General features: G+C 34.1%; 1 protein-coding gene and 1 non-coding gene across 4 annotated transcripts; both read left to right on the top strand.

Annotated features, from left to right (window-relative positions):
• Positions 1-4,099: 4,099 nt before the first annotated feature.
• On the top strand, positions 4,100-4,207 carry LOC131178223 (small nucleolar RNA R71). Its single transcript, XR_009147356.1, has one exon. It is a non-coding gene; the product is annotated as a small nucleolar RNA R71 (small nucleolar RNA).
• A 10,615-nt stretch (positions 4,208-14,822) lies between these two features.
• LOC110673148 (agamous-like MADS-box protein AGL30) lies at positions 14,823-23,101 on the top strand. Of its 3 annotated transcripts, none has more exons than XM_021836190.2 (13): positions 14,823-15,284; positions 15,971-16,156; positions 16,805-16,861; positions 16,958-16,976; positions 17,111-17,175; positions 17,284-17,299; positions 17,407-17,468; positions 17,590-17,686; positions 18,134-18,181; positions 18,257-18,384; positions 20,521-20,893; positions 21,825-21,944; positions 22,621-23,101. In XM_021836190.2, the coding sequence occupies exons 1-12, from the start codon at positions 15,271-15,273 to the stop codon at positions 21,873-21,875; spliced, it is 1,116 nt and encodes a 371-aa protein (XP_021691882.2). In that variant the 5' UTR covers positions 14,823-15,270; the 3' UTR covers positions 21,876-21,944; positions 22,621-23,101. The 3 variants fall into 3 exon arrangements, with proteins under 3 accessions (XP_021691882.2, XP_057993415.1, XP_057993412.1); XM_058137432.1 differs by having other exon boundaries at positions 15,272-15,383; XM_058137429.1 differs by lacking the exon at positions 14,823-15,284 and adding an exon at positions 15,377-15,495.
• The last annotated feature ends 397 nt before the right edge of the window (positions 23,102-23,498 follow it).

The raw sequence follows: 23,498 nt of genomic DNA, 5'->3' as shown, positions 1-23,498 counted from the left end.
GTTGTGGGAGGTGGTGGGGGTGTTGCTTGTGGAGGGGAATCGGGATTGGGAGGTATCGTTGACAATGGCGAGACTTCGAGAGGAGAAGTTGGACGGGAATGGGGAGGCGACTCCATTGCCGATGGAGAAGATGGAAGAGATGAGGGGGGGAAAGAAAATATACACGAAGAGATTAGGGTTTAGGAGGTGGAAATACGAGTGGAGAAGAAGGGAAGGGGAAGGGTTATGCGGGTGAGAGGAGGAAGACAGTGAACAGGGATATCGGGTGAAGGTGGGAAAAAATTGCCGAAAATAAAAATTTGATTTAAACTGGTTTTGTAAAAACTGCATAAGGGGAAAGTGAATGTGCATAGCTTATGCACTAGCTTATGCAAGTTTCACCCTGTTTTGAAGTTCAGAAAAATATGTCATGCAGAAGTGCATAGGTCATGCACTCTGCTTATGCAGGTCTCGGCAACTTTTGAAATTTGAGGAGTGAAGTCATGCGGGAGTGCATAAGTCATGCACTCCCCTTATGCACCTCTCAGCGGATTTGGTTTTTCAGAGAATCGGGTCATGCAGAAGTGCATGGGTCATGCACTCTGCCCATGCAGATTTCGGCAACTTTTGGAATTTGGGTTGGTGGTCATGCAGATGTGCATAAGCTATGCACTCTGCTTATGCACTCTTCGGTGGGTTTTGAGATTCAGAGTGTGAGGTCATGCAGAAGTGCATAAGCTATGCACATTGCTTATGCACCTCTCGGCAAGTGTGGAATTTTCTGATTTCTGGTCATGCAGAAGTGCATAAACTATGCACTCTGCTTATGCACCCCTCGGCAGATTTGAATTTTTGGAGTTTCTGGTTATGCAGAAGTGCATAAGTCATGCACTCTGCTTATGCACCCCTCGGCAGGTTTGGAGATTCAGAATTTTTGGTCATGCAAAAGTGCATAAGTTATGCACTCTGCTTATGCAGACTTAGGCAAAGAGAGAAAATGAAGAATTTGAAGCTATGCAAATGGGCATAAGTCATGCACTCTGCTTATGCAGGTTTCGAAAAATATGAAATTTGACAAAATTAGGCTATGCAGAGTTGCATAAGCTATGCACTCTTCTCATGCACTTTGCAATATGAATGAAAATGGCAAGAATTGTGGTTATGCAGGATTGCATAAGCTATGCAGTTGCTTATGCACAATTCAACAAGATTAAGATTGCAATGGAACATGATTTGCAAGTGTGAAAAATACCCTAGAATGAAGAAATATAATTCCATGAAGCATAAACCATGAGAAATTTTCACCAAAAACACATCAATATATACAAAGTTCATCAAAAATGATTCACACAAGCTTGTAGAAGATGGATCCTGCATAAAAGGAATTTGTGACCCATGCCATTTTGACTCAAATTCTGCAAATCAACATTTAGCACATTAAAACTCAATAAAATCTGCATAAAGTTGTATCTATTCACAAATGATGAACTCCCTAAGTCATGCCAAGAAAAATGCAGCATTTCCACCTTAAATCCCACAACCCAAATAAGCTCATAACTGCAAAAATGGCTCACTTACCACCATATTAACATTAAAAGCACATTTACTTAAAAGTTACACACCCAACCTCACCAAGAACGTAAGCCATCTACTGCAGACACCCTCTTTGCTGCAGAATGTCATTTTTTTGCTCTGCATAAACCAGGTAGCAACCCAAGGACATAATTCATCTGCTGCAGACCTTTCCTTGCTGCAGATTTCATTTTTCCTCTCTGCATAAACCAGTAGCGCACCTTGACCGGTTATGCAAGAAAAATCAATCAATTTGTAGGAGATTTAAAGAACATAATTTCAGGTTAAGGGTCACTCCCCAGCAGTTCACCAACCTTCCTCCATTGAAATACATCTACAAGGGACAAAATTCAACAAATATCAAAAATTGAATTTGGGGAGATTCAAGATAAAAACAAAAGTAATGAAAGTAAAAGTAAATCAGCAAAATAAAAATAAAAGGACTTGGGATGCCTCCCAAGAGGGCTAATTTATAGTCCTTAGCTGGACTTTTGTCATTTTTCATGGTGGCTGGAATTGGAATTTATTGCCTCTGTTTCCAATAGGTGCTTCAATGAATCTATACTTCATTTTCTTTCCATCACATGAGAAGATCCTTGTTGCTTTGTCTAAAAATCCGACCATTTCTTTCTTGACAACCTTTGGTGTATCTTTTTCTTTGAGAGATGGTTGCTTGACCTCACTTTTCTCCACTTGCTCAAGTTGAAAGATTGATGCCATATGACAAGGTGGATTACCCTTTAAATGTTGTGCAAATGCAGCCTCTTTTGGATTTTCATCATTGATACTCCCTTCATGGATAAGACAACTTTCAAGAGAAGCCTTCAGATAGCTCTTTCTAAAGTGCTCTTTTACTAACTCATCAACTATATCAATTCTCAAACAAGAGTCTACATCTTCATGTTGCTTCTTCTTATCATTGCCAATATTGAAGACTAAATGATCCTCTCCGACTCTGAGAGTAAGCTTCTCACCTTTCACGTCAATCAAAGCACCAGCTGTAGCTAGGAAAGGCCTCCCCAAAATGATTGGGATATTAGAATCCTCTTCCATGTCCAAGATGACAAAGTCAACAGGTATATAGAATTTCCCAACCTTCAGAGGCACATTCTCTAAAATCCCTTCAGGATACTTAATTGATCTATCAGCTAACTGAAGAGAAATGTGGGTTGGCTTAAGATCTCCCATGTTGAGCTTCTCATAGATGGAGTGGGGCATAAGGCTTACACTAGCCCCTAAATCACATAAAGCTTTTATAGAACATGATTCCCCAATGTGGCATGGAATTGAAAAACTCCCTGGATCCTTGAGCTTTGGAGGAAGTTTTCTTTGGAGGATAGCACTGCATTCCTCGATTAAGGCTCTGATCTCATAATCTTCAAGTCTCCTCTTATTTGAGAGAATTTCTTTTAGAAACTTAGCATAAGAAGGAATTTGGGAAAGAGCATCAATAAAAGGCACATTTATGTATAGCTTCTTCAAAACCTCTAAGAACTTCCCAAATTGCTTATCAAGCTTGGCTTTTTGAAATCTCTGTGGAAAGGGAAGCTGTGGCTTGTAAGGCTCTGGAGGTATGTATTTCTCTTCTTTCTCTTTTCTTGCACTCTCTTTCTTTTCACTCTCTTGTTTTTCATTTTCATCAACATCTTCCTCATTTTCTCTCTTCTCACTTTTTTCACTCTTCTCATTATGTACTATTTTACCACTTCTCAGTGTAATGGCATGACATTGCTCTCTTGGGTTTTCTGGTTGACTTGGTAGTTTTCCAAAAGACTTGGTACCTGAGGAAGATGCTTGTTGTGTAATCTGATTTTCCAGCATTCTGTTATGTGTCTGCATCTGTTCTAGCCTTGCTTTCATCTCTCTCATCTCCTCATCATGCTTATTTTGGTTAGCAAGAATCTGTTGTAATAAAGCTTCTGTGGTGGAACTTTGTTCTTGCTGTTTTGGAGGAGGATTCATATTTTTCTGCTGAAAATTAGGCAATGGTTGCCTATTTTGCTGATATGGAACTCCTTGCTGCTGTTGTGGTTGAAAATTCTGATTTGGAACTTGACTTTGCTGATTTCCCCATGAAAAGTTGGGATGATTCCTCCAAGTTGGATTGTAAGTTTGAGAATAAGGATTCTCCATTTGCTTGTTTCCATAATTACTAACATATGCAGCTTGTTCTCCATAATCTACTCCACAGCTGGTAGTTTCTTCTGCATAAGCCACTTGTTGTGAACTTCCAGATGATGATGATGAACTAACCAACATACTCAAATCTTCCATCTTCTTAGCCAAAACATTTGTAAGTGCATCAAACTTTGCATTAATCATGTTGAACGGATCAAGATCATACATCCCAGCAGCTTGCCTCTTTTGAGTTGGAGCTGGTCCTCTTGGACTACTCCAAAGATGAGTATTCTTTGCAATTTTCTCCAATAGCTCATAAGCTTCATCTTCATGCTTCATAATAAATTCTCCTCCTGTTTGAGCATCAATAATCCCTCTAATTGCAGGAGTGACATTGGTGTAAAAATTCTGGTTTATCATCCATTTCGGAATGGCATGATGTGGGCATTGTCTCTCTAATTCCTTCCATCTCATCCATGACTCATATAGAGTTTCATCCTCTCTTGGTCTGAAAGCTGTCATTTGATTCGTCAACTCTTGAGTTTTTCCAGGTGGAAAATATTGTGCAAGAAATGCATCAGTGAGCTGCTCCCAATTTGTGATGGAGTTATGAGGTAAAGAATCAAGCCAATCCAATGCTCTATCTTTCAAAGAGAATGGGAATAGCTTCAATCTTGCTGCATCATCAGATACTCCAGGTTGTTTTTGCATGTCACAAATCATAGCAAACTTTTTCAGATGTGTGTGTGGATTTTCAAAAGGATGTCCTCCAAATTGAGAATTTTGAATCATTTGAAGAACTCCAAAATCCATCTTGTAACTATTTGCATCAATCCTTGGTCTTGCTATACTTTCTCTCAAGTCATCAAAACGAGGAAAAGCATGATCCATCATACTTCCCCTAGGCACATTAGCATTAACAACTTCTTCACCTTGGGCTTCATTTTCATTGTTTCGATCATTTCCAATATTACCACCAATTCTAATTCTTTCATCAGCCATGTCTGCTTCTAATTCAATTTCTCTTAAAGCTTCTTTCCTTCTTCTGGTTTCTTTCTTGTTGGCTTTACAAAATTTCTCAATTTCAGGATTAAACAATAAGGATGTGTCACTTGTGCTTCTAACTCTTCTCATAAAAGATTAAAAGTACCTGAAAAATAACAAACAAACACAAAATGAAAAGATAACAAAAACTAAAATAAAACTATAGACAATTAAAATAATCAAGAATTCAATCTTAAACAAACAACTCCCCGGCAACGGCGCCAAAAACTTGATGTGGCCCAACCGCAAGTGCACGGGTCGTACAAGTAATATAGAAAAGATATCGTTCCCACGAAGAGTTGTGTTAATGATTGAATTTTTGATATAAAAGTTGACTAAATTGAAGTATTTTTGAAATTAAAGTAATGAATTGATGGGTATTGAGAATGTGAAATCTATATGTGCAAAATTAATATTCTATTCAACAATGTATTAATTAAACTAAAATTGCATCAAATTGAAATAAGCAAGTTCAAATATGGCAAGATTCTAAAATGGCAAGCAATTAAATTCAATTGAAAATTAACAATGATAAAAAGGCAATTCCGGAGTTCGGGATTTCATATTCGAGCTATTTTGGGATTTTTAATTGGTTATCCAATCTTATGAAACTTATGGGTTTTAAGGAGATTAATTCTTAAATCCTTTGAATTCCCTTTCGGGTGAGACAAAGAGTGCCTTAATCAATCTAATCCTACTTTCGTGGACTTAGAGTTAATTAAGACCCATTAAGTTCTTTAATTAATCTGTGAATCCTCTTAATCCTTAGCCTATTTCTAGGTCTAAGTTAATTAAGTCCAATTTCTTGATTATCTATCACAGGGCCTTCTCCTTTCGGTGCTTCAACCATGGATTAAGAACATCACTTAATGGGATCCTACACTAAGCATGTCATTAAGCACACAAGAAATGAATAAAACTCATTAAGACCACAAAATATGGATTACCCAATCAAAATCCACAAAATATCTCAAATATTACAACCCTTACTCCAGAATCAAAATAAACTACTCACTACCCATAATGCTTACAAGATATATCGAGTTTAAATGGAAATAAAGCTTTAATCTAAGCTAAGAAACAAGAAATTAAACGCTAGAAATGTAGGAAAATGTAAGGAAAGAAAGAAATCTGCAAATCTTGGTTGAAAATGGTGTGGAAGGTGAAAGTGACTCTTCAAATTCTGCCTCTCCTCTTCCTTTCCTTTTCTGCTCCTTGTCTCCTTTCTAAAATGGGAAAATGGGACTATTTATAGCATTTTCTGACATGGAGCCCTAAAATGGTGTGTTCTAGGAGGAATTTTCTGAGGGAATCTTCTGCCAGCTCATTAATGAAACCTTTATGGGACTGCATAAGTGGACTGCATAAGTTATGCAGTCCCTTATGCAGTTTTCGGCTGGTTTCTGGTTCACTTATGCGAAATTGCATGACTTGGTGCATAGGTTATGCACAATTCCGTGAAAGTGCATAAGGGAGGCGTGAATGTGCATAAGCTATGCAGTCTCCTTATGCACATTTCGGCAGGTATTGGAACAGTGATTTTTCTCCTTATGCAGATCTGCATAGCTTATGCGGCAAGTTATGCACAATTTGGTCAATGCATATTTCAAATTTGAAAACTTGTTTTTGACATCTTTGGCTGTAGAAGTCACTCCTCAATGGCAAAATTTCTCTTCAGTCCTTCAAAAACACCATTTTTCCTACAAAACAAAGTAAAAATTACAAATTAATCCAAAATTGACAATTATGAAAAACTAACTAAATAACTAATGAAATTAGCTAAAAGTGACTAATAATTAAATAAAATGGCTATGAAATTAAATCTAAATGATTATGCAAAATGTATGCATCAACAATTCAGGACAACAATACAATTTAGGACAATAAGGGATAAGTTGCTCATTCATGAGGGTTTGTTTTCTACTGGAGACATTATCATGTCCATTCTTCTATGTGTATAAGAGTTCTTGACAATGTTTTGACAAATAGCCACTCATAATGGTTCCATTGTTCATAGGACTAAGATTTCTTAGACGCTTTCTCCTTTTGGGTGACTTAAGTTGAACGCGAATGGTGTTGTTCAATAAGATATAGTATTATAGCTGTTGGGGGTGGTCTGCTACGTGATAGGAAAGGCAAGTGGTCTAAAGATTTTGTTGTTCGGTTTTGAAAGTGTTCAGTTATTGGAGCTTAATTATGGATTGTCAATGAAGGACTTCTGCTAGCTTGGAATATGTGTTCGAGGAGAGTTCTTCTTGAATGTGATAGTGCTTGTATTGTTGGTTTGATTATTGGCAATGCTACCCTTTAGAATAATTTGCAGCCTCTTATAAATTCTATTTGTAGTATGCTCATTTGAATTGAGAAGTTTGTATCTTATGTAAATAGATTGTAAAGTTTTGCCTATTCACTCTTTATTGTTATATGATGTTAGCTTTTACACATATGTAAAATTAAACGTAAATATATTACCACATTAAGAAGGATAGATAATTAGTGAAGTTTAAATTTGAAACTTCTTAAGTTTAATGAATCTCTTTTACTACCTTAATTAGATTATATTATTTAATTTTTATATTTATTTAATTATTTTATATCTCAACCTAGATTATTTTTAATTATAATATTACTACATTTTATCTTGTGTTATGTTTAGCTTAACAGACCAACAAGAAAAGCATGGTGATGAAAAAGAATGAAAGAAAGAGAAGGAACAGAAACCAAAAAAGCTTAGAAAAGAGATGACATCATTGCATGAATTTAAGACTAGATATTGTAATAAATAACAATGAAGTATTTCTCTTTTTTCCAGGATTTGGGAAATGTTAAAAGGACATATATAGAAGGGTAAGCCTGGGATTTTGGTTCTATATAGTTGCAGTTAAGTAATTGTGTGCATGGAGAAAAGAAGAAACTGAAAGAAAGAAAGAGAAAGGACAGGGGTGTTGATTTTGTAAGAGATTTTGTAACATGAGGGATTGTCTGTACCCGTTGATGTTCTTTGAATAGTTTAATATGTTTTTTCTATTAAGAAAGAAGAACAAGTGATTATAGGTGTCCACGTGCGTAGACCCCTACGTGCTGTTCCATACAAACAAAACAATGCAGACCCAACGGTTCTTCGCCCTTATCAATCCGTACCATAATTACAACTTTACTCTCATCATTTTATTTTTATTTTTTTAATTACAAAAAATATAGCTCTCCATAGCTTCTCAGATTCAAGGTCTGCAGTAAGCAATTAACATCTATGATTTATTCCAATCTTATTAAATAAGAATTATTACTGAACTCGACGTGAGTTTACAGACAATGAGATGTAGATAAATTATAAATGATTAACATTTTATATTTTAAATAAAAATTAATATTTAATTTCAATATCGAAATGAGAGATCGAATTAGAGTTGAATATATTCAATGCTAAAAACTTATCAACAGGCTACAATGCTCGGTTATTGATCTATTGGGTTATACATATGTATGCATAGCCAGGATTAAGGTCATGTTTCAATTAAAGAAAATCAAATTTTATAAAATTTGATAAAATTAATAAGATTTTAATTTTAATTTCATAAATTTATATTATTTTTTTTATTACTATAGAGATTATAATTATAAATTTAAGGGACATTTGTATAATAAAAGAATTATTTTAAAAACTTATCATTAACTAAAAATGAGATATTCCACAAAATCTAAGCAATAAAGTGGAATTTTAAAATGAGAAAGTATGATGGATGAGGGATTTTTAATCATTCATATATTTTGTCTTTTTTATATCCAAACGATGAATTTAAATGAAATTTTTAGTTTTATAAAGGTTTTTAAAAGGTTTAAGGAGTCAAGGCTACCCTTGTCCCCTGCCTCCACCCGTGAGATAAGAGAGAATTTTTGTTAAACTTAAAATATCTAAAAATATTTTATTTTTTGAAATCAAAAGTTTGTCCAAATTTTAAGATGTATTTTTTAATGTTGTTGAGAGTAACTTAAATTTAAAAAGCAATCGTATATATTTGTGTTGTCAAAGTTATGAAGCACCTTGGAGTGCATATAAACAATTGTGAATGATTAGACAAGTACAGTCAAAAAGCTTGTTGGTGTTAAAAAAGTTTGATTCTTGCATGTGAAAAGAGTTTGTATAGTGGAGAATCACTATCAATCACTTGTATTTAATTATCTCATCCCTTTGCTTTTATTTTCCAATACTTTAATATTGACTGATATATATGTTCATGAGTTGCTTATTTGAATATTTGTTTCATCATATGAAGTGTTTGTATGTATAATTGATATTTGAACTCATTGTGATCTTTATACCTCCAATACACAAACCGCACTACTTTATTTACTGAATTGATTGTTGTTATTTCGGAATCTCACATTAGTTATAGAGTATATATGAATGTAAATTATATGAAAATAAAAATTCCGTTAAAATTATTATGATTTTAACAGTGATTCATGCTGTCACTAATTCGTGTATACATGTGTTTTATCTTTAATAAAAAGAAAAATATTGTTGTGCCTCCTATATTATATTCACTGCATTAATACATGCAAAAGCATGTTTAGTCAAAAATTTTCATAATATTTCAAGTAAGAGCAGAAAATTTTTTATATATTCAATGTCCATCTATGCAAAAACACTCTGCCTTTCATTATGGTCTCTCTGGCCCAGATTAGTTGCTGCCCATTGCCCATCTCCTCCGCAGTCCTCACCAGCCCCTATATATTTTCTTGGATAATCTTTTTTTTTTTTGTTAATAATCTCACATGCATTAACTATCATGTCAACCAGTTTTTAGTCTTTATTTTTGTTTTTTTAATAATTTTTATTAAACATTAATTAATACTCCCTGCAAAATTCATCTTATTTTCTAACCCATGCGTGTCTTGGTTGAACTTGTTCAACAAAATTCTCGCTGAATATTACCCAAGCTGGGAGGCTAGGCAGGGTTGTACCCGAGGAAGGTTAAGCCCTTTGTCTGCCATGGTGCAATGTGGAAGTAAAAGTATTCTAAACGTCAAAATTTTTGGAAGACTATTTATGAGAAAGTGCAATTCTATATGGTTATCTGTATGTACAAATATAAAAGTTCAATTATGGCACCAATTCCATCCCCAGATAACCATCAACGCACATGGCAATCCAATATTCTCCACGGAAACAAAGCCATACGTTAAGGTGCTTCAATGACATCACCAACATCAATTTGTGGCTACAAGACTACAAGTCGCTTGCTCTAAGCTCCTTGCATAGCTTCATGCCTGGCCATCAACGCATAAAAGGTTGCAAGTATTAAGGTAAAGCGCCAAGAGAATGATGATCAGAATTTTTTCCCATTCTCTTTCAAGGAACCATCTAATTATCCTAGAACCTGATCAAGGGCAATGACAATTTCGCCAGTACAGGACTCCTGTATGTAACATTAACATTGAAGGAAGGGATAGGGGAGCCTACCAACTGGTTAATTGATCCTCCTTTTTCTTTATATTGATCTTGATTCCTGCTCAAACATTATTGAAATTAAGACTTGACAACACAAGATTCTCTTGTGAGAAAGGGGGTTGATGAAACAGAACAAATTTTCAAGGATATCAAGAGAGATGAAAACAAATTTTCATGGATGCCAAGATGCGGATCAAAATTGCATGCTAGAACAAGACATTCGACAAAGAGTGATCGTGTCTATTGATTGCCCAAAGAGGCACAAAACCGACAGCATAAAAAATAAAATAAGAGAATAACAAGGACTGCATGTTGACAGAAAATAATGTGGCTTTAAACTGCTGCAATGCAGAGGTCCTACCAACGAAAGGCAAGGTGTCCAGGGTAGGGCATTACTGCATTCATTGAACAGACTGTAAAGCAATTCCCACAGCTGATGAATGATCAGCAGCAATCACTTAATCATGCATGAACCATTCGTCATTTTTCCTACCTATGTGAAAAGATGTAAAAGGTGAAAAGGAAGTGTAGTCAATCAAAGAAATTCTGTGTCAGACAATACTTTATGTGGTGTAATAAAATATCTAAAACCAATATTTGGTGCAGGCCATGGTTTTCCATGTTTCTATATGGTTGTGCATCATGCAAATAGGCTCAAATTTAATCAAGCCACTAAACAAGTTAACAATGAAAGGATCATACATGGAGACCTTCACAGATTTTTGGTTAGAGAAATGGCTTACATTCTACAGCATAATCCTACCGCATTTACCATAATACTCACTCAATCTTTTCACCATCCCCTTGCCCACAGATTATGGCAAGTTGTTTCCTATGATAAAACTTCAGCTGTGTTTGTTTATGTCCATAACTGAGAGGGTATCAATCGTTAGCTATTCAACCCAATAGCTTGAGCAGAAGGCGTTTGCTTCCATTTTTTGAACCAGAAGCTGATGGTTGCTAGGAACCTGAATAGTTGCCCATTCAAAGGGCTCCAAAAATGGAGTTCTTGTCTAACAGCTGTTAGTTATCATGCTTTTTACAAAAATTTTCACAATTATCCTTGTTTAAATTTTTTTTATAACAAACTTCTCTTCTGTATGAATACAATATAGACTCAAATCTCATAATTTGACAATTATACGACTTTGAATTATCAAATTAGGAATTCTAAGAAACCCTCAATTTAAAACATTTGATATGCAGGGAAGAAGAAATGTAAAGAAGATATAAAAATGCATAAATAATAAACTAAAACTATCGGCCTAATTCAAAATTTTGCTTTTAAATTAACTGGGAAAACTTTATTGCACCCCTAACCTTTTCTTTTTATTGCACTCATAATTGATACACAGTTTGCCCAACTCATACTAATAAATTACAGAATAATTCATCAACTTTAATCCATAACAAAATGAAAAAAAAAGTATATATTTCATTGAAAATTGGGAAAATCATGTCTATTGACTGCAAAAATAAAAATTAAAGAGCACAATAGGTCAAAATTTTCAAATGCAAATATAAAATAGTTTAAAATAGAAGCTTAGGGGCCCAATTAGTTTGGAGACAAATTTATGTATTAAGCCAATTATTTCTTCAAGTCCTTTGAGAGGTCATGTTCAGTCAAAGAGATCCAATCAATATCATTTTATTTAATGATGCATTCTTAGTTTCATACCACACTACTCATTTGTCATTAAAAATTAAACTCATCGATTGACGTAATTTATACAAACAAAACCAGACAACCACAGCATGTCGACAACTTCAAGATGCAATCAACAAATCAACCCAAAACTAGTACCTCATCTGTAAAATGATTATTTTAACAACAATTACACTTGAGCTAGCATGCCATCAGTACTTTACCTACGCTCATTCTTGTCATCTCTAAGTATCCCCCGGCACATTCTAGTCCCTCTTAACACACTAAAATCTTTATGCAGGTGAAATAACCTGAAAACTTCGGCATATTCTGTCACACAAATGGGAAATCTTATAAGCAGATAAAATGTTTCAGTCCCAACCAGTATATGGACAGAAAAGGCAAATAATCCAGATGAAAGCAACACAACCATCAAATCACTTCAAAGAAATAGGAAACAGCTGCCTGCTCCCCCAAATTATTCCTTATGCCAAGAGAGAAAGCTCAAATGACCAATACCATGCTTAATGATATCAATTTTTTCTTCACCATTATTTTTTTTTTAAGAGGAGAAAAATGTTTAACATAAACAATGAATGAACAAGAGGAAAGCAGCAAATTCAACTTTCAGCAGTTCAACCACAAACGCACGTACTTGTATTATCTTGAGTTATGCATAAAAAGAAAAATTGCAGAGGGATACATACAAGATAGAGCTTAATTAGGGGCATGGAGGAAATGCAAATTGTTCACAAAGTTTTAGATCAATAGTCTGGTGTATCTGTACAGACATCAGAAAGAAGAATCCGACTAGAAGGTGAACTTAAACTGGAGAAAACAAAAGAATAAACAATTCCATGTAATTTTTGAGGCAATGTCAGCGGATCCTAAATGCTATAGGTGCATAAGCATTGTCCCCGAGACTTAGGAAAACTAAGTTTCAACAACAATCTTAATGGTAATTTGAAGGATCATAATATTTCAGCAACTCTAGAATATTTATGAAAAATGAAAATAAATTGATATTTACAAGTTTAATAAATGATGAACACAAAAACCATAATGTAGCATTCAGGAATTAATATAGAATCATCAATCATCCACAAGAATAACAGTATTCATATTCATACATTTATTACCATCAAAGGGCAATAACAAGATTAATATACATAGAAAATAACGAACTGACCACATTAAAAAAGAAAAAGAATAATACAATGACATAAACAAGTTATCCTCCTATGAAAGGAAAAACCTGATCAGAATCTCTATAATAAAGCAAGATATCAGAGAGGCACCCTGTGAGATATCAGAGGGGAACCCTATGAGAATTCCCAAATCAAAAAGCCATAATGAAGCACCCTGTGAGATATCAGAGGAGAATTCCCAAATCAAAAAGCCATAATGAAGCGATAAAACAATTTTACAGCACCTGGCCACAAAGGGAAAACTTGATCATTAAAAATCCTAGCATCGATACCAAGCCACTGCAACAGCACAGCAGGATAACCTCTGCTTCTCCTTCCTTCTGAATCTCTTAAATTCTGTAATCAATAAATCTTTGAAATTGTAAGCCAAACTTAATATTTCCCAAACACAAAAAGTCAAGTCCCAAATGGAGCAAAAAGCAATGCAAAGAAACGCAAGTACTAGACTTTGTAATGTTGTAACGCATAACACACATCATCGAGATTGGAATCGAGAATCAAAATCTTAATTTTGTGAATAAAGAAGTGAATTGAATCCTAAGATTCTATAAAAATTCTCAAAATTAATTAAAAATAATATATATTCAAAAAGAAATAAGTAAAAATAACACATTTTCATAAATAATAATTATTATTTAGCTAATTAAAAGTATGCTTTATAATAGAATAATATATTCTTATGATGTTTTATGGTCTTATGTTATAAATTATAAATTGTTGAATTGTAGACAATGATTAACATCGTTGAAACTCTCATTTAAAAAAAAAGAGAAGATGGAAAAGAATAGCTAATAAAAGAAAAATAGTTATGAAAAAGTTTTACATGCATTTTTCATAGTAAAAATGAATCAAAATCGTAAATTTTGAAGTTATAGAGTCTAACAACACTTTAGAAAAAGAATGAATTAAATTAGTCGATTCATATTTGTGATTCACCCAATAGATTCAAATCGTTGGGATGAATACTCAAATTGAATCATATGAATCGAATTGAAAATCATAAGATTCTAACAGTATAACAGTGGTGGATATAACATCTTGCTTGGTCTTCTCATTCCTCAGTCCTTAGTCATAATTAGTAGGGTTTTATCCTACAAAAGGACTGCCAAACAAATAAAAGTGACATTATCTAATATGAAACCTGAACCTTACAAATATGATTACCAATATGAAAACAAGATGCATCAAGAATACAAGGAAACGAGTATAGAAGGATTAGCAAGATAACATCCCAGAACTATTCAAATTTCACACTCTCTTATCCAGTCTAGAGAAAGAGAAGGGAAGAAAGTGGGGAAAAAAATAATAAAAAACTGCAAAAGACAATGATTATGCAGTGACTTATTCTAGCACACCATTTAAGTGGCACAAATATTTCAAAATAGCTAATTACCAATATAATTGATGGCAATTTCAATAAAATAACTTTCCGTGTTTTTAAAAATAAGGGCCAAAAAACTAAAAAAAAGTCTGAAATTTTACGTACATTTTTAATTTTAGTCAAAATTTTTAATTTATCATTTTAAACCTTTAATTTTGATATCAAATCAATTTTAGCAATTGGTCATTTGCACCTAAAATTGCTTTAATTCATATGAATTTTTTTTTAATTTATAAAAATATTTTTAAATGAGAAAAATAGTGTATTAATAAAATATAAATTTTTGTCCTAATTAGCACGCCATGTTAGAGATTTCACCTATCAAATAACCTGCTTTGCTGTTAATCTGTTGTATCAACACTGCCCGTTCAGCTTTATTTATAAATTTTCTCATCTTCAGACAAAAAATAAATAAATAAATAAATCAATCAAATAGCTCTGCTGAAATCCCTCCTCTTTGATTGAAGGCAATTCAATCCCTAGACCGCCTTCCTTCAACCCATGATTAGCGATTTGCTTTTTGCCAAGGCGATTAGCGACGTGGAGCCGATACTAACAGTGACTAACAACAAATTTATTTTTTTTTTTTTTCAGTAAAAAAGATTCTTAAAAAGCATTCAACTCGATGCACAATGTGGTAATTAATGGTGACAAAGTATCTAATCTTATAGTAACAGAAAATTGAGTGATGCCAGAGGGGGTTGGAAAACCTCAGAGGAGGAGGGGGTTTTGTTTTAGACATTGAAAGGCGCAAATTGAAGGAGTTGGGTGTAATGGGTTTTGGTTGGTTTTGGCTTTTGGGGTAACTTCTGACGATACCGATTCTCAAGCTTCCTCCCATGACCGCTTTTGCCGCTCACCCGGTCGTGTCATGCAACCCTATATGTAAGCTCACACCTCTCTCTCTCTCTCTTCTCTACCTGTCCCACATTTAAGACCTTTTAATTATGCACTTTCAGCTAGTCGTTTGATTTGCTCATTTGGGTAAGTTATATTATTTTGGAGCTTTTTTCCCCTCATCCCTCAGGACCCTCACAGGGGATATATATATTTTTTCGAAAAAGGAAAGAAGAAAAACGTCTGAATCCCAAATTTGGTATTCTTTTATTCGTTTGATTATGTGTTTTTGATCGAATATCTGCTTGGGTTTACTGTATTTTGGCTGGTTTTATCTTCATTTTTTCTGACTTTATACATAATCCCATTTCTCCTTTGTGTTAGAAGTTTATGTTTTCATATACCTTTTTATGTTGATTTTCATTGTACATTTGATGTTGATGCTGGATTTTGGGCATTACCTGTTAATATTATGAGATATCGTTTCAAATTGTTTGATCCTGATTTGCGAATTAACTTGTGTTCATATGCTGATTCAAATCATGCAGCTGATGCTTCTTGCATTTGTTTGAAATGTACTGATCTCGTTTCAAATTGTTGATCCTGAATCCTGATTTGCAAACTAACTTGTGTTCATATGCTGGTTTTATATGGTTAATTAGGATTTGCAACGTGTTGATATTTAGATTTGAGAGTCTTTCAGGATTGTGAAAATATTGATGTCACATATGCAGGATGGGTAGGGTTAAGCTAAAGATCAAGAAATTGGAGAACACAAATGGCCGTCAAGCGACTTATGGCAAAAGGAAACATGGCATCATGAAGAAGGCAAAGGAGTTGTCTATTCTATGTGACATAGATATTATCCTTCTCATGTTCTCACCAACTGGCAAGCCTTCAATATGCAAAGGAAAACGGAGGTACTCTCATTGGTGCTCAAGATTTAGGGATTTATAGCTTATGAACTACTTACCTATGAAATGTCCATTGTTTGTCCTACTGAACTACTACAGTTTATAAGGACAAATCACAAATAAAACTTAACCTCACTGTACTTGAACTGAGCGGGAGTTAATTATTCATTCTTTAGCTGCAATAAATTTATGAAATAGATCAAAAGTGTTGGTGGCAATAGTGAATGACTTGGGTGTTTGATTTGTCACGTGCACATGCGCACTAGATCTTTCATTCTTCATCATTGCCCTCATGTAATCATTATTATCATATTGATGTTGACAATGCTTTTAAAAGGAAAAAGTACAAAAAGTATCATGTGGTTTGGTTCCCTCCCAAGTGTTGTATGGTTTGGATTTTGACAAACCACCAGTACCTGTGGTTTAACACCGTTAATAGCTGCTAATGTGGCGCTATTTTTCTGCCCGCCACACCAACAGCCATTAACCATGTTAGGGTGTTTGTATGATCTTTGCTAATGGAGTTAACCATAGGGTACTTATTTGTCAAAACTCACAGCACATTTCCATACTTGGAAATGGTCCAAACCATGGGTTACTTTTTTTGTACTTTCCCCTTTTAAAAATCCTTTTTCTATTTGGTGATGTGAGCAGCATTGAAGAAGTCATTGCAAAATTTGCTCAGTTAACACCTCAAGAAAGGGCAAAAAGGTAAGAAAGAAGTGTCCTTGCTTCCTTTCTTTAATTATGCATCTACGTTGATTTATGGAATTGGTATTTAATTTCTTTTTCATTTGATTGGAACAGGAAGTTAGAAAGCCTTGAAGTAAGTTCTTTCGTGTGAACCATTCCCCATTACTGATATCAATCTCTATCTTTTTTCTTACCACCGGGTTTCACTGCTGCAATTTTTCATTCTCATTGGTAACACGACTTTTTTGTCTTCTTTTGAGAGTAAAGGCGCTGAAGAAAACTTTTAAGAAGTTGGACCATGATGTTAACATACCTGAATTTCTGGGCACAAGGTATGTGCTAGTCAACATCATACATTGTTGTACATCTTCTCAGGTTGATCATATTTTTGGGAGTATATGTGCTAAAACACTTCTTGCTTTTTATTCTTTTTGTTTCAGTTCTCAAACAGTAGAGGTATGGACTCAAACAGTAGTTCCAATGTTCTTCTGGTATCTTAAAACTTAATGTTCTTTTATTCTTAAACTGGTGGCATTTTACATCTTTGAAACTGCATCAATCAGGACCTGTCAAACCAATCAAGGTTACTGCAGAATCAACTTTCTGAAGCGCATAAGAGATTGAGGTGAACACTTGGAAATCATTGATTGTAGAATTGTGTTTTATAAATTTTTACGGTGATTTAAAGTATATGTATAACTGGTTGCCACCCCATACTAATTTTAAATTACTTTGAGTTTCTGTAGCTATTGGACTAATCCAGATAAGATTAACAACATAGAGCATCTGGATCAATTGGAAAATTCACTCAGGGAATCACTTAATCAACTTCGAGCTCATAAGGTATGTCTATCAATCTTGTTGCAGGCATCCTTCAGAGAGGTTATATTTTTCCTTGGACTGAATGTGATTAAATTGCAATCTGTACTTGAAACTACACATTAGAAATCCACGAATCTAAGCATCCACAATGTTATCAAGTTTGCTGCTTAGACAACTTGTTTCAAAGTAACATTTTTGCTTATTTGGAATGAAAATGAGGAGACCAAGGAGCAGGAATATGATTTGATATCTTAGTCACTTTTTAATTAAATTGGACAGCTCATATGTCAAAGTATAGAAGTGTGCATTGAAGTGAAAAAAGGATGCTCAATGCTGCAAATTTTTTCATGAACAAGAGTCCCTTTGGATCGCACAGATGGAGAACTGAATGACTTCAAATTCTTAGTTTAGCCATCAACTTATAGTCTCTCTTCTTCATCACTAACAGTTTTGACTTCTCCTTGCCAGGATTATTTAGGAGAACAGCAACTTATGTCGTTAGAATGCAATAATCAGGTAAAGAGTGGCTTAATGCTTTTGCTTCCCTTTGTCTTCGTAAGAAGCTATCATCTAAACTAACATTGCTTGCAGTTCCAAAATGGGATGCATGTACCTTTCAGAGTTGGTGCTGATCAGCAGGTCCCACCTATGCCTTGGATTCCAAATAATGACAGTCAACCAATTGTGTTACCAGAAGATCCAAATCTCCTTCCCCATAGGTGAGTGGGCCTCCTATAGGAAGCTTCTGATTCCAATTCTCCAAATAATATCCTTCTAGCTAGGGGTGTGCAAACGGTCGGTTCGGTTCCGAACCGATAAAACCGAAAACTGAAAATCAAGAATTTTGAAAATCAAACCAAACCGATCACTAAGAGAGAACCGAACCGAACCGATAAATACCAGTTCGGTTCGGTTTTAAACCTATCAAACCAAATTTTGTAAGATTTCATATTTTCAACATTAAATCTCAATAACAAAAATATAAAAAAAAAAAACTTAGAAATCAGAACTCAAAAATCTTGGGGTTTCCTATATATATATATATATATATATATATATATATATATATATATATAGTTTCGGTTCGGTTCGGTTTTTTTTTTTTTTAATAAAAATAACCGAACCGATTAATCGAAATTATTAAAATTTATAAATCGAACCGAACCGATTGAATTCTAAAACTGAACCGAATTAACTCGGTTCAATTCAATTTTTCGGTTTAGACCGAAATCTGCTCACCCTACTTCTAGCAATCTAGAGACTTGCTCATCCAAACCTATGTATTGGATGGCAACTCTAATCTTGTAATGTAGCTGATGTGCCTTACTGCGGGGGTAAGCAACATTAAATAACTAGGTAGAATAAAATTTTATTATTTAGGTTTAGTTTAGAATGACTTTGAAAATAAAAGAAGATAAAAAGAAGCCTTTTGTATTTGTTTAATAAGATTTCTTGCCACAAACACACACAAAGGGTGTGAAGTGCCACACTCTAAGGCGGCAAAAAGGAAGAGTGAAAAGTTTCTTTGATAAGTAATTCGCCACAAAACACACTTGTTTTGATAAGAATTAAAAGAAATTCTAGCAGCACTTTGCTATTGTATTGAACATTAACTGAAAATTTAGAGAGTTAAGCTCCTACTTACAGAGTTTACATTAATACTAATTAGGAATAAATAACTAAAGTCTAATTAGGAATAAACTAGGAAAAACTAAAAAAGAAACTACTAAATAAGAATTAAACTTGAGCACCAAGCTAAAGACTAGTCAAATATGCCTAAGCTGAATCCTAAACAAAGTGGGTTTGAAAAGTCAACACCGTTACACTTATGGCTGCCAAAACCCACGAGTTTTGAAGGATAAAAAGGCCTAAATTCATGCATTAAAAGGCCCAAATTAACACACTAAAAGACCCACATGTTTATGGACTTGGTCTTTAATTTGAGCAGCAACAAAGCTTTCTTCTTCTCTCCCAAGCTCCAACTTCCCAAACATGCCATATTGGGCTTTATTAAACCCTTTCCAAGCGATTGGCTCCTCAAATGGTAGGTTTTGTTCAATGGTGTTTTTGGGTCAATGATGAGGCACATCAGTAGCATGCACGAGCATATAAATAAATGTGGAGACACACACAGATACACAAGGGTGGTGGAGCCAAGTTACTATGAGGTGCCGAAATTGCACCTGCTAAAATTCTATAAAGTAGTTTTTTTTTTTTTTATCAGTTGTTGAGCAATGCTTTTGCTTGCTGCCCAGCCCTGCCGAAATATCATTTCCCCCCCAAGTCCACTTGAAGCCTGATCACCGGACTATGACGCTTTACCAAAACTTTTGGCCAAATAGATTATACTGAAAGTATTGTAATATTTGGCTAGTTAATATTAAAAAGAATTGCTTGAATGCTTATTACTCATAATAAACACTCAACTTTAAAATGAAACGAAAAGTTAAAAAAAGAAACCCTCTACCTGTTTTATTTTTTTTAGTATATTACTTGTAAATTTGATTGCTTGGTGATATATTATTCTCTGTGCTTAACATGTAATTAAAGATAGTAATAAAATAAGTGTATAATTATTTTTTTAGTCTATTTTTATAAGATTATAATAATTTTTTTCTTGACAATTAAACTTAATAAAGTTGAAGAAACAATAATAAAATTATTTTTTTAGGTGAGATTAGTTCAAACATTCACATGATAATACTTATAGGTAAATATTTTATATTTAAAGTTAAATGCTTTTTTTTGCCTCCACTAATAAAAAATAAATAAATAAATAAATAAAATCTTAGCTTTGTCATTGCACAAGCATATGGAGAGCAATGAAACTCACATTTCAACTTTTCTTTCTCTAGGGATGTCGAGTGTTCTGCAAGTTCCTCCTTTGGGAGTTATTCTGGTTACTTTGGCACAGGAAAGAGTTCAGAACTATCTAATTCTAGTCAAGAAAATGGTGTGAATGGTCTTCTTAATGAGTTAAATGGAACTGCATCACTGAGGCTGCAGTTGGCTGGGCAGTATCCTTACTTGCCAAACAATCTGAATTTGCTGAATGATGAAAAATTCCAACCTGCAGCAGAGATGAACCTACAAGAAAGCCCTGTTGATTTTCATGTTAATGGAAGTTTTGAAGCTCCTAAACCTGGATATGACACTACCCATGGTAGTTGGGCTTCTTCATCAGGGCCATGTGCTGTTACCATGTTTGACGAGCGTTTCTATTCCCGGGTGAGTGCAACCTTAGTTTTCTCTAGCTTTTAAGTGCGTGTTTTTGATTTTGCACAGTTTTCAGTGAATGTCAAATCCTGAACTAACTTTATTACTAAGATACATCATACATTCATGTCAAAATTTTATATATAAAACAGCATGGAGTATTTCAATTTTTTTGGCATATCCAAACAGGTTCTTAGTTAACTGTTAATAGAAATTAACTGTGGGAATTTAAGATGTCCAACTCTGCATTCCTTTCCTCAAATGCGCTAAAAGAGAACTGTCAGCTTTAGTTGCCCTTGCAATAATTTTAAAGAAATCTATATATACATAAAGCTTCAATCAACATACAAATTCCTTTCCTCACCTAATGTAAGTTGTGTAGCAAATCTGTAAACAGGCATCCCTTGCTATTGCTAAAATTATTAAGCTTGTAATGAAGAAATTTCTTTTTCCTTTTATTTTCTTTTATTTGGCACTGGTCCAAGCCCTTTATGAAGCAGTTGAAAAACTGCCTCAATTAGAGGAGTGCGCAAATGATGTTGAAGACTTTATCTAATATCTAGCAGTGCAGCATAATTCACTAGTGATAACAGAACCTTATGAATACTTATTTAGAGAGAGGAGGCCATAAGGTGGTTCACTAATGCTCAGAAATAGTAGAATGAATGGTAGAACAATTAAACTTTTATTATTTAAAAAAAATTGCAATAATTTTTTTTCAATAAAAAAAAATTGCAACTCACAATCGTAGTTCCAAAGGCTTTTATAGAATTTCAGTGGAAAAGATTGTGTAGTGATAGAGATGATGCCTATGCAGATGTATGTAGGTCATTTGTAAGTTTTTTTTTTTTTAATTATAAAATGTTCAAGTAAATTTGTAAGAAGTAGAATGATAATGTTTCTTATTTGAATGCTTTGATGCATATTTAAATTTTGTTTTTAGAAAGATCATCTGTATGGGAGCAACAATGAGGAATATTACAGAATTTCCTGAGTGGTAGCTTCGTTTGGGCTCATGGGAAGTGTGATTGTCTCATGAACTAGGATATCACACGATCTTAAGGTGAGTTTGATTTGTTTCTAAATGGTTGCCTATCAGAGATGTAATGAGATGATCATAACTTTCTCTGAAAGAAAGAAGTGCTTCTAGTGTGCATTCTAAATACCCAAGTTGTGGTATATTGGATTATTATATACTCTGCATAAAATTACAAGATTGGTGCTTTTTAGGCATCAACGTACCTGTATGGTTCTATATTTCACATCAGTCTGTTGAGGGTCTAAAGTTCATTTGTTTTCTTTAGAAATACTACAGTAGATGCATTACAATGATTTCTGAGTCTCATAACTAGTCTGTGCCATGCATTTTTTGTGATATGTATATCAAGTTTTCTGTTTAAGATGGTGCATATTTTTACTTCATTAGCACATTTGCATTTATCTCTTCCTTTCATTTTCATTCTTTATTTGTTACTTTAGTACCGCACTGCCTCTAGGTTAATAATGGTGGGATCTATCCTTGGTGGCAGTGGCATTACTGCAACACAGCATAGTTTCACCTTACATCTTCATTCTTTATGGGTTTTGCACTAATGGCTCCTTAATCCTAATCTCCAGTGCAGGATTATGATGGTCATATCGTACTTGAGTTTGTCTCATAATCTTATATTTTGAATCGTGAATTGAGTCTGTCTTAGAAGCTAAGGTTTTCTAATGCCCATAATAATTGTTTCTTACAGCAACCAAACTGAGCGTGATGGATGATCTTACTGTTTGGCAACTGATGAAGTTGCTGGAGAGCTTGGCCGCATTTATGTGAAATTGCGTATCCCCACCAAATGAAGCTTCTGAATTTGCAATAGATTTTTAGCCATGCAAATGTGAGAAGCAGGCAATGAGATGCATACATATATATGTTTGGCATGATAAAAGCATAGAAATGCCCCGATGTTGGTTACTAGTTAGAAAGAGAATTATGCCTAAATTGAGGCATTACTTTTGTGATACTACAGTTTCTTCTGTATACAAACTACATAAATATTAGGTTTTGCGAAGTTTTCTTGTTTTTGGTGACAAGGTCACACCTATGGCAGCCAGAGTACTGCTTCCTTGTCCTCCCCAAGTGTGTCCTGAGATGTAAATTATAAACCATATATAGCAATAACCATATAGAAATTGTTGTAAGTCAAGAACTACATTTATGAATTGATTTTTTTTTTTTTTTAAATCTGTAGACACAGTTCTGTTTTAGTTTCGATGCTTGTGTAATTATTTCCCTTTTTTTCCTTCTCTGGTAAGGATTTAAAATCATTTCTTTCTTATTGAACGACTCCTTTGTCCTTTGGCAAACTCCATTGATATGATTTATGTTATATCCTATGAAAACACCTTGATAACACAACCACCATGATAAATATACAGACAAACAGACGCAGCTCAGCTGGAATTTTGATATGATGGGGATAAAAAAGTAGCCAAAGTCCAAGCATGGCTGGCCTAAGTTTTTGAATTGAATTTTATTATTATTATTTATTATTTTGGATTTTCCATGATGCGTATGGTTACAGGCTGAATGAATTGTCAAATCAAAGAACAAAAAGATTATAATGAGAAAGGA

The sequence above is a fragment of the Hevea brasiliensis genome, chromosome 2, assembly GCF_030052815.1.
Source record: "Hevea brasiliensis isolate MT/VB/25A 57/8 chromosome 2, ASM3005281v1, whole genome shotgun sequence".
Lineage (NCBI taxonomy): Eukaryota > Viridiplantae > Streptophyta > Magnoliopsida > Malpighiales > Euphorbiaceae > Hevea > Hevea brasiliensis.
This window is presented reverse-complemented; position numbering and strand designations above follow the sequence as displayed.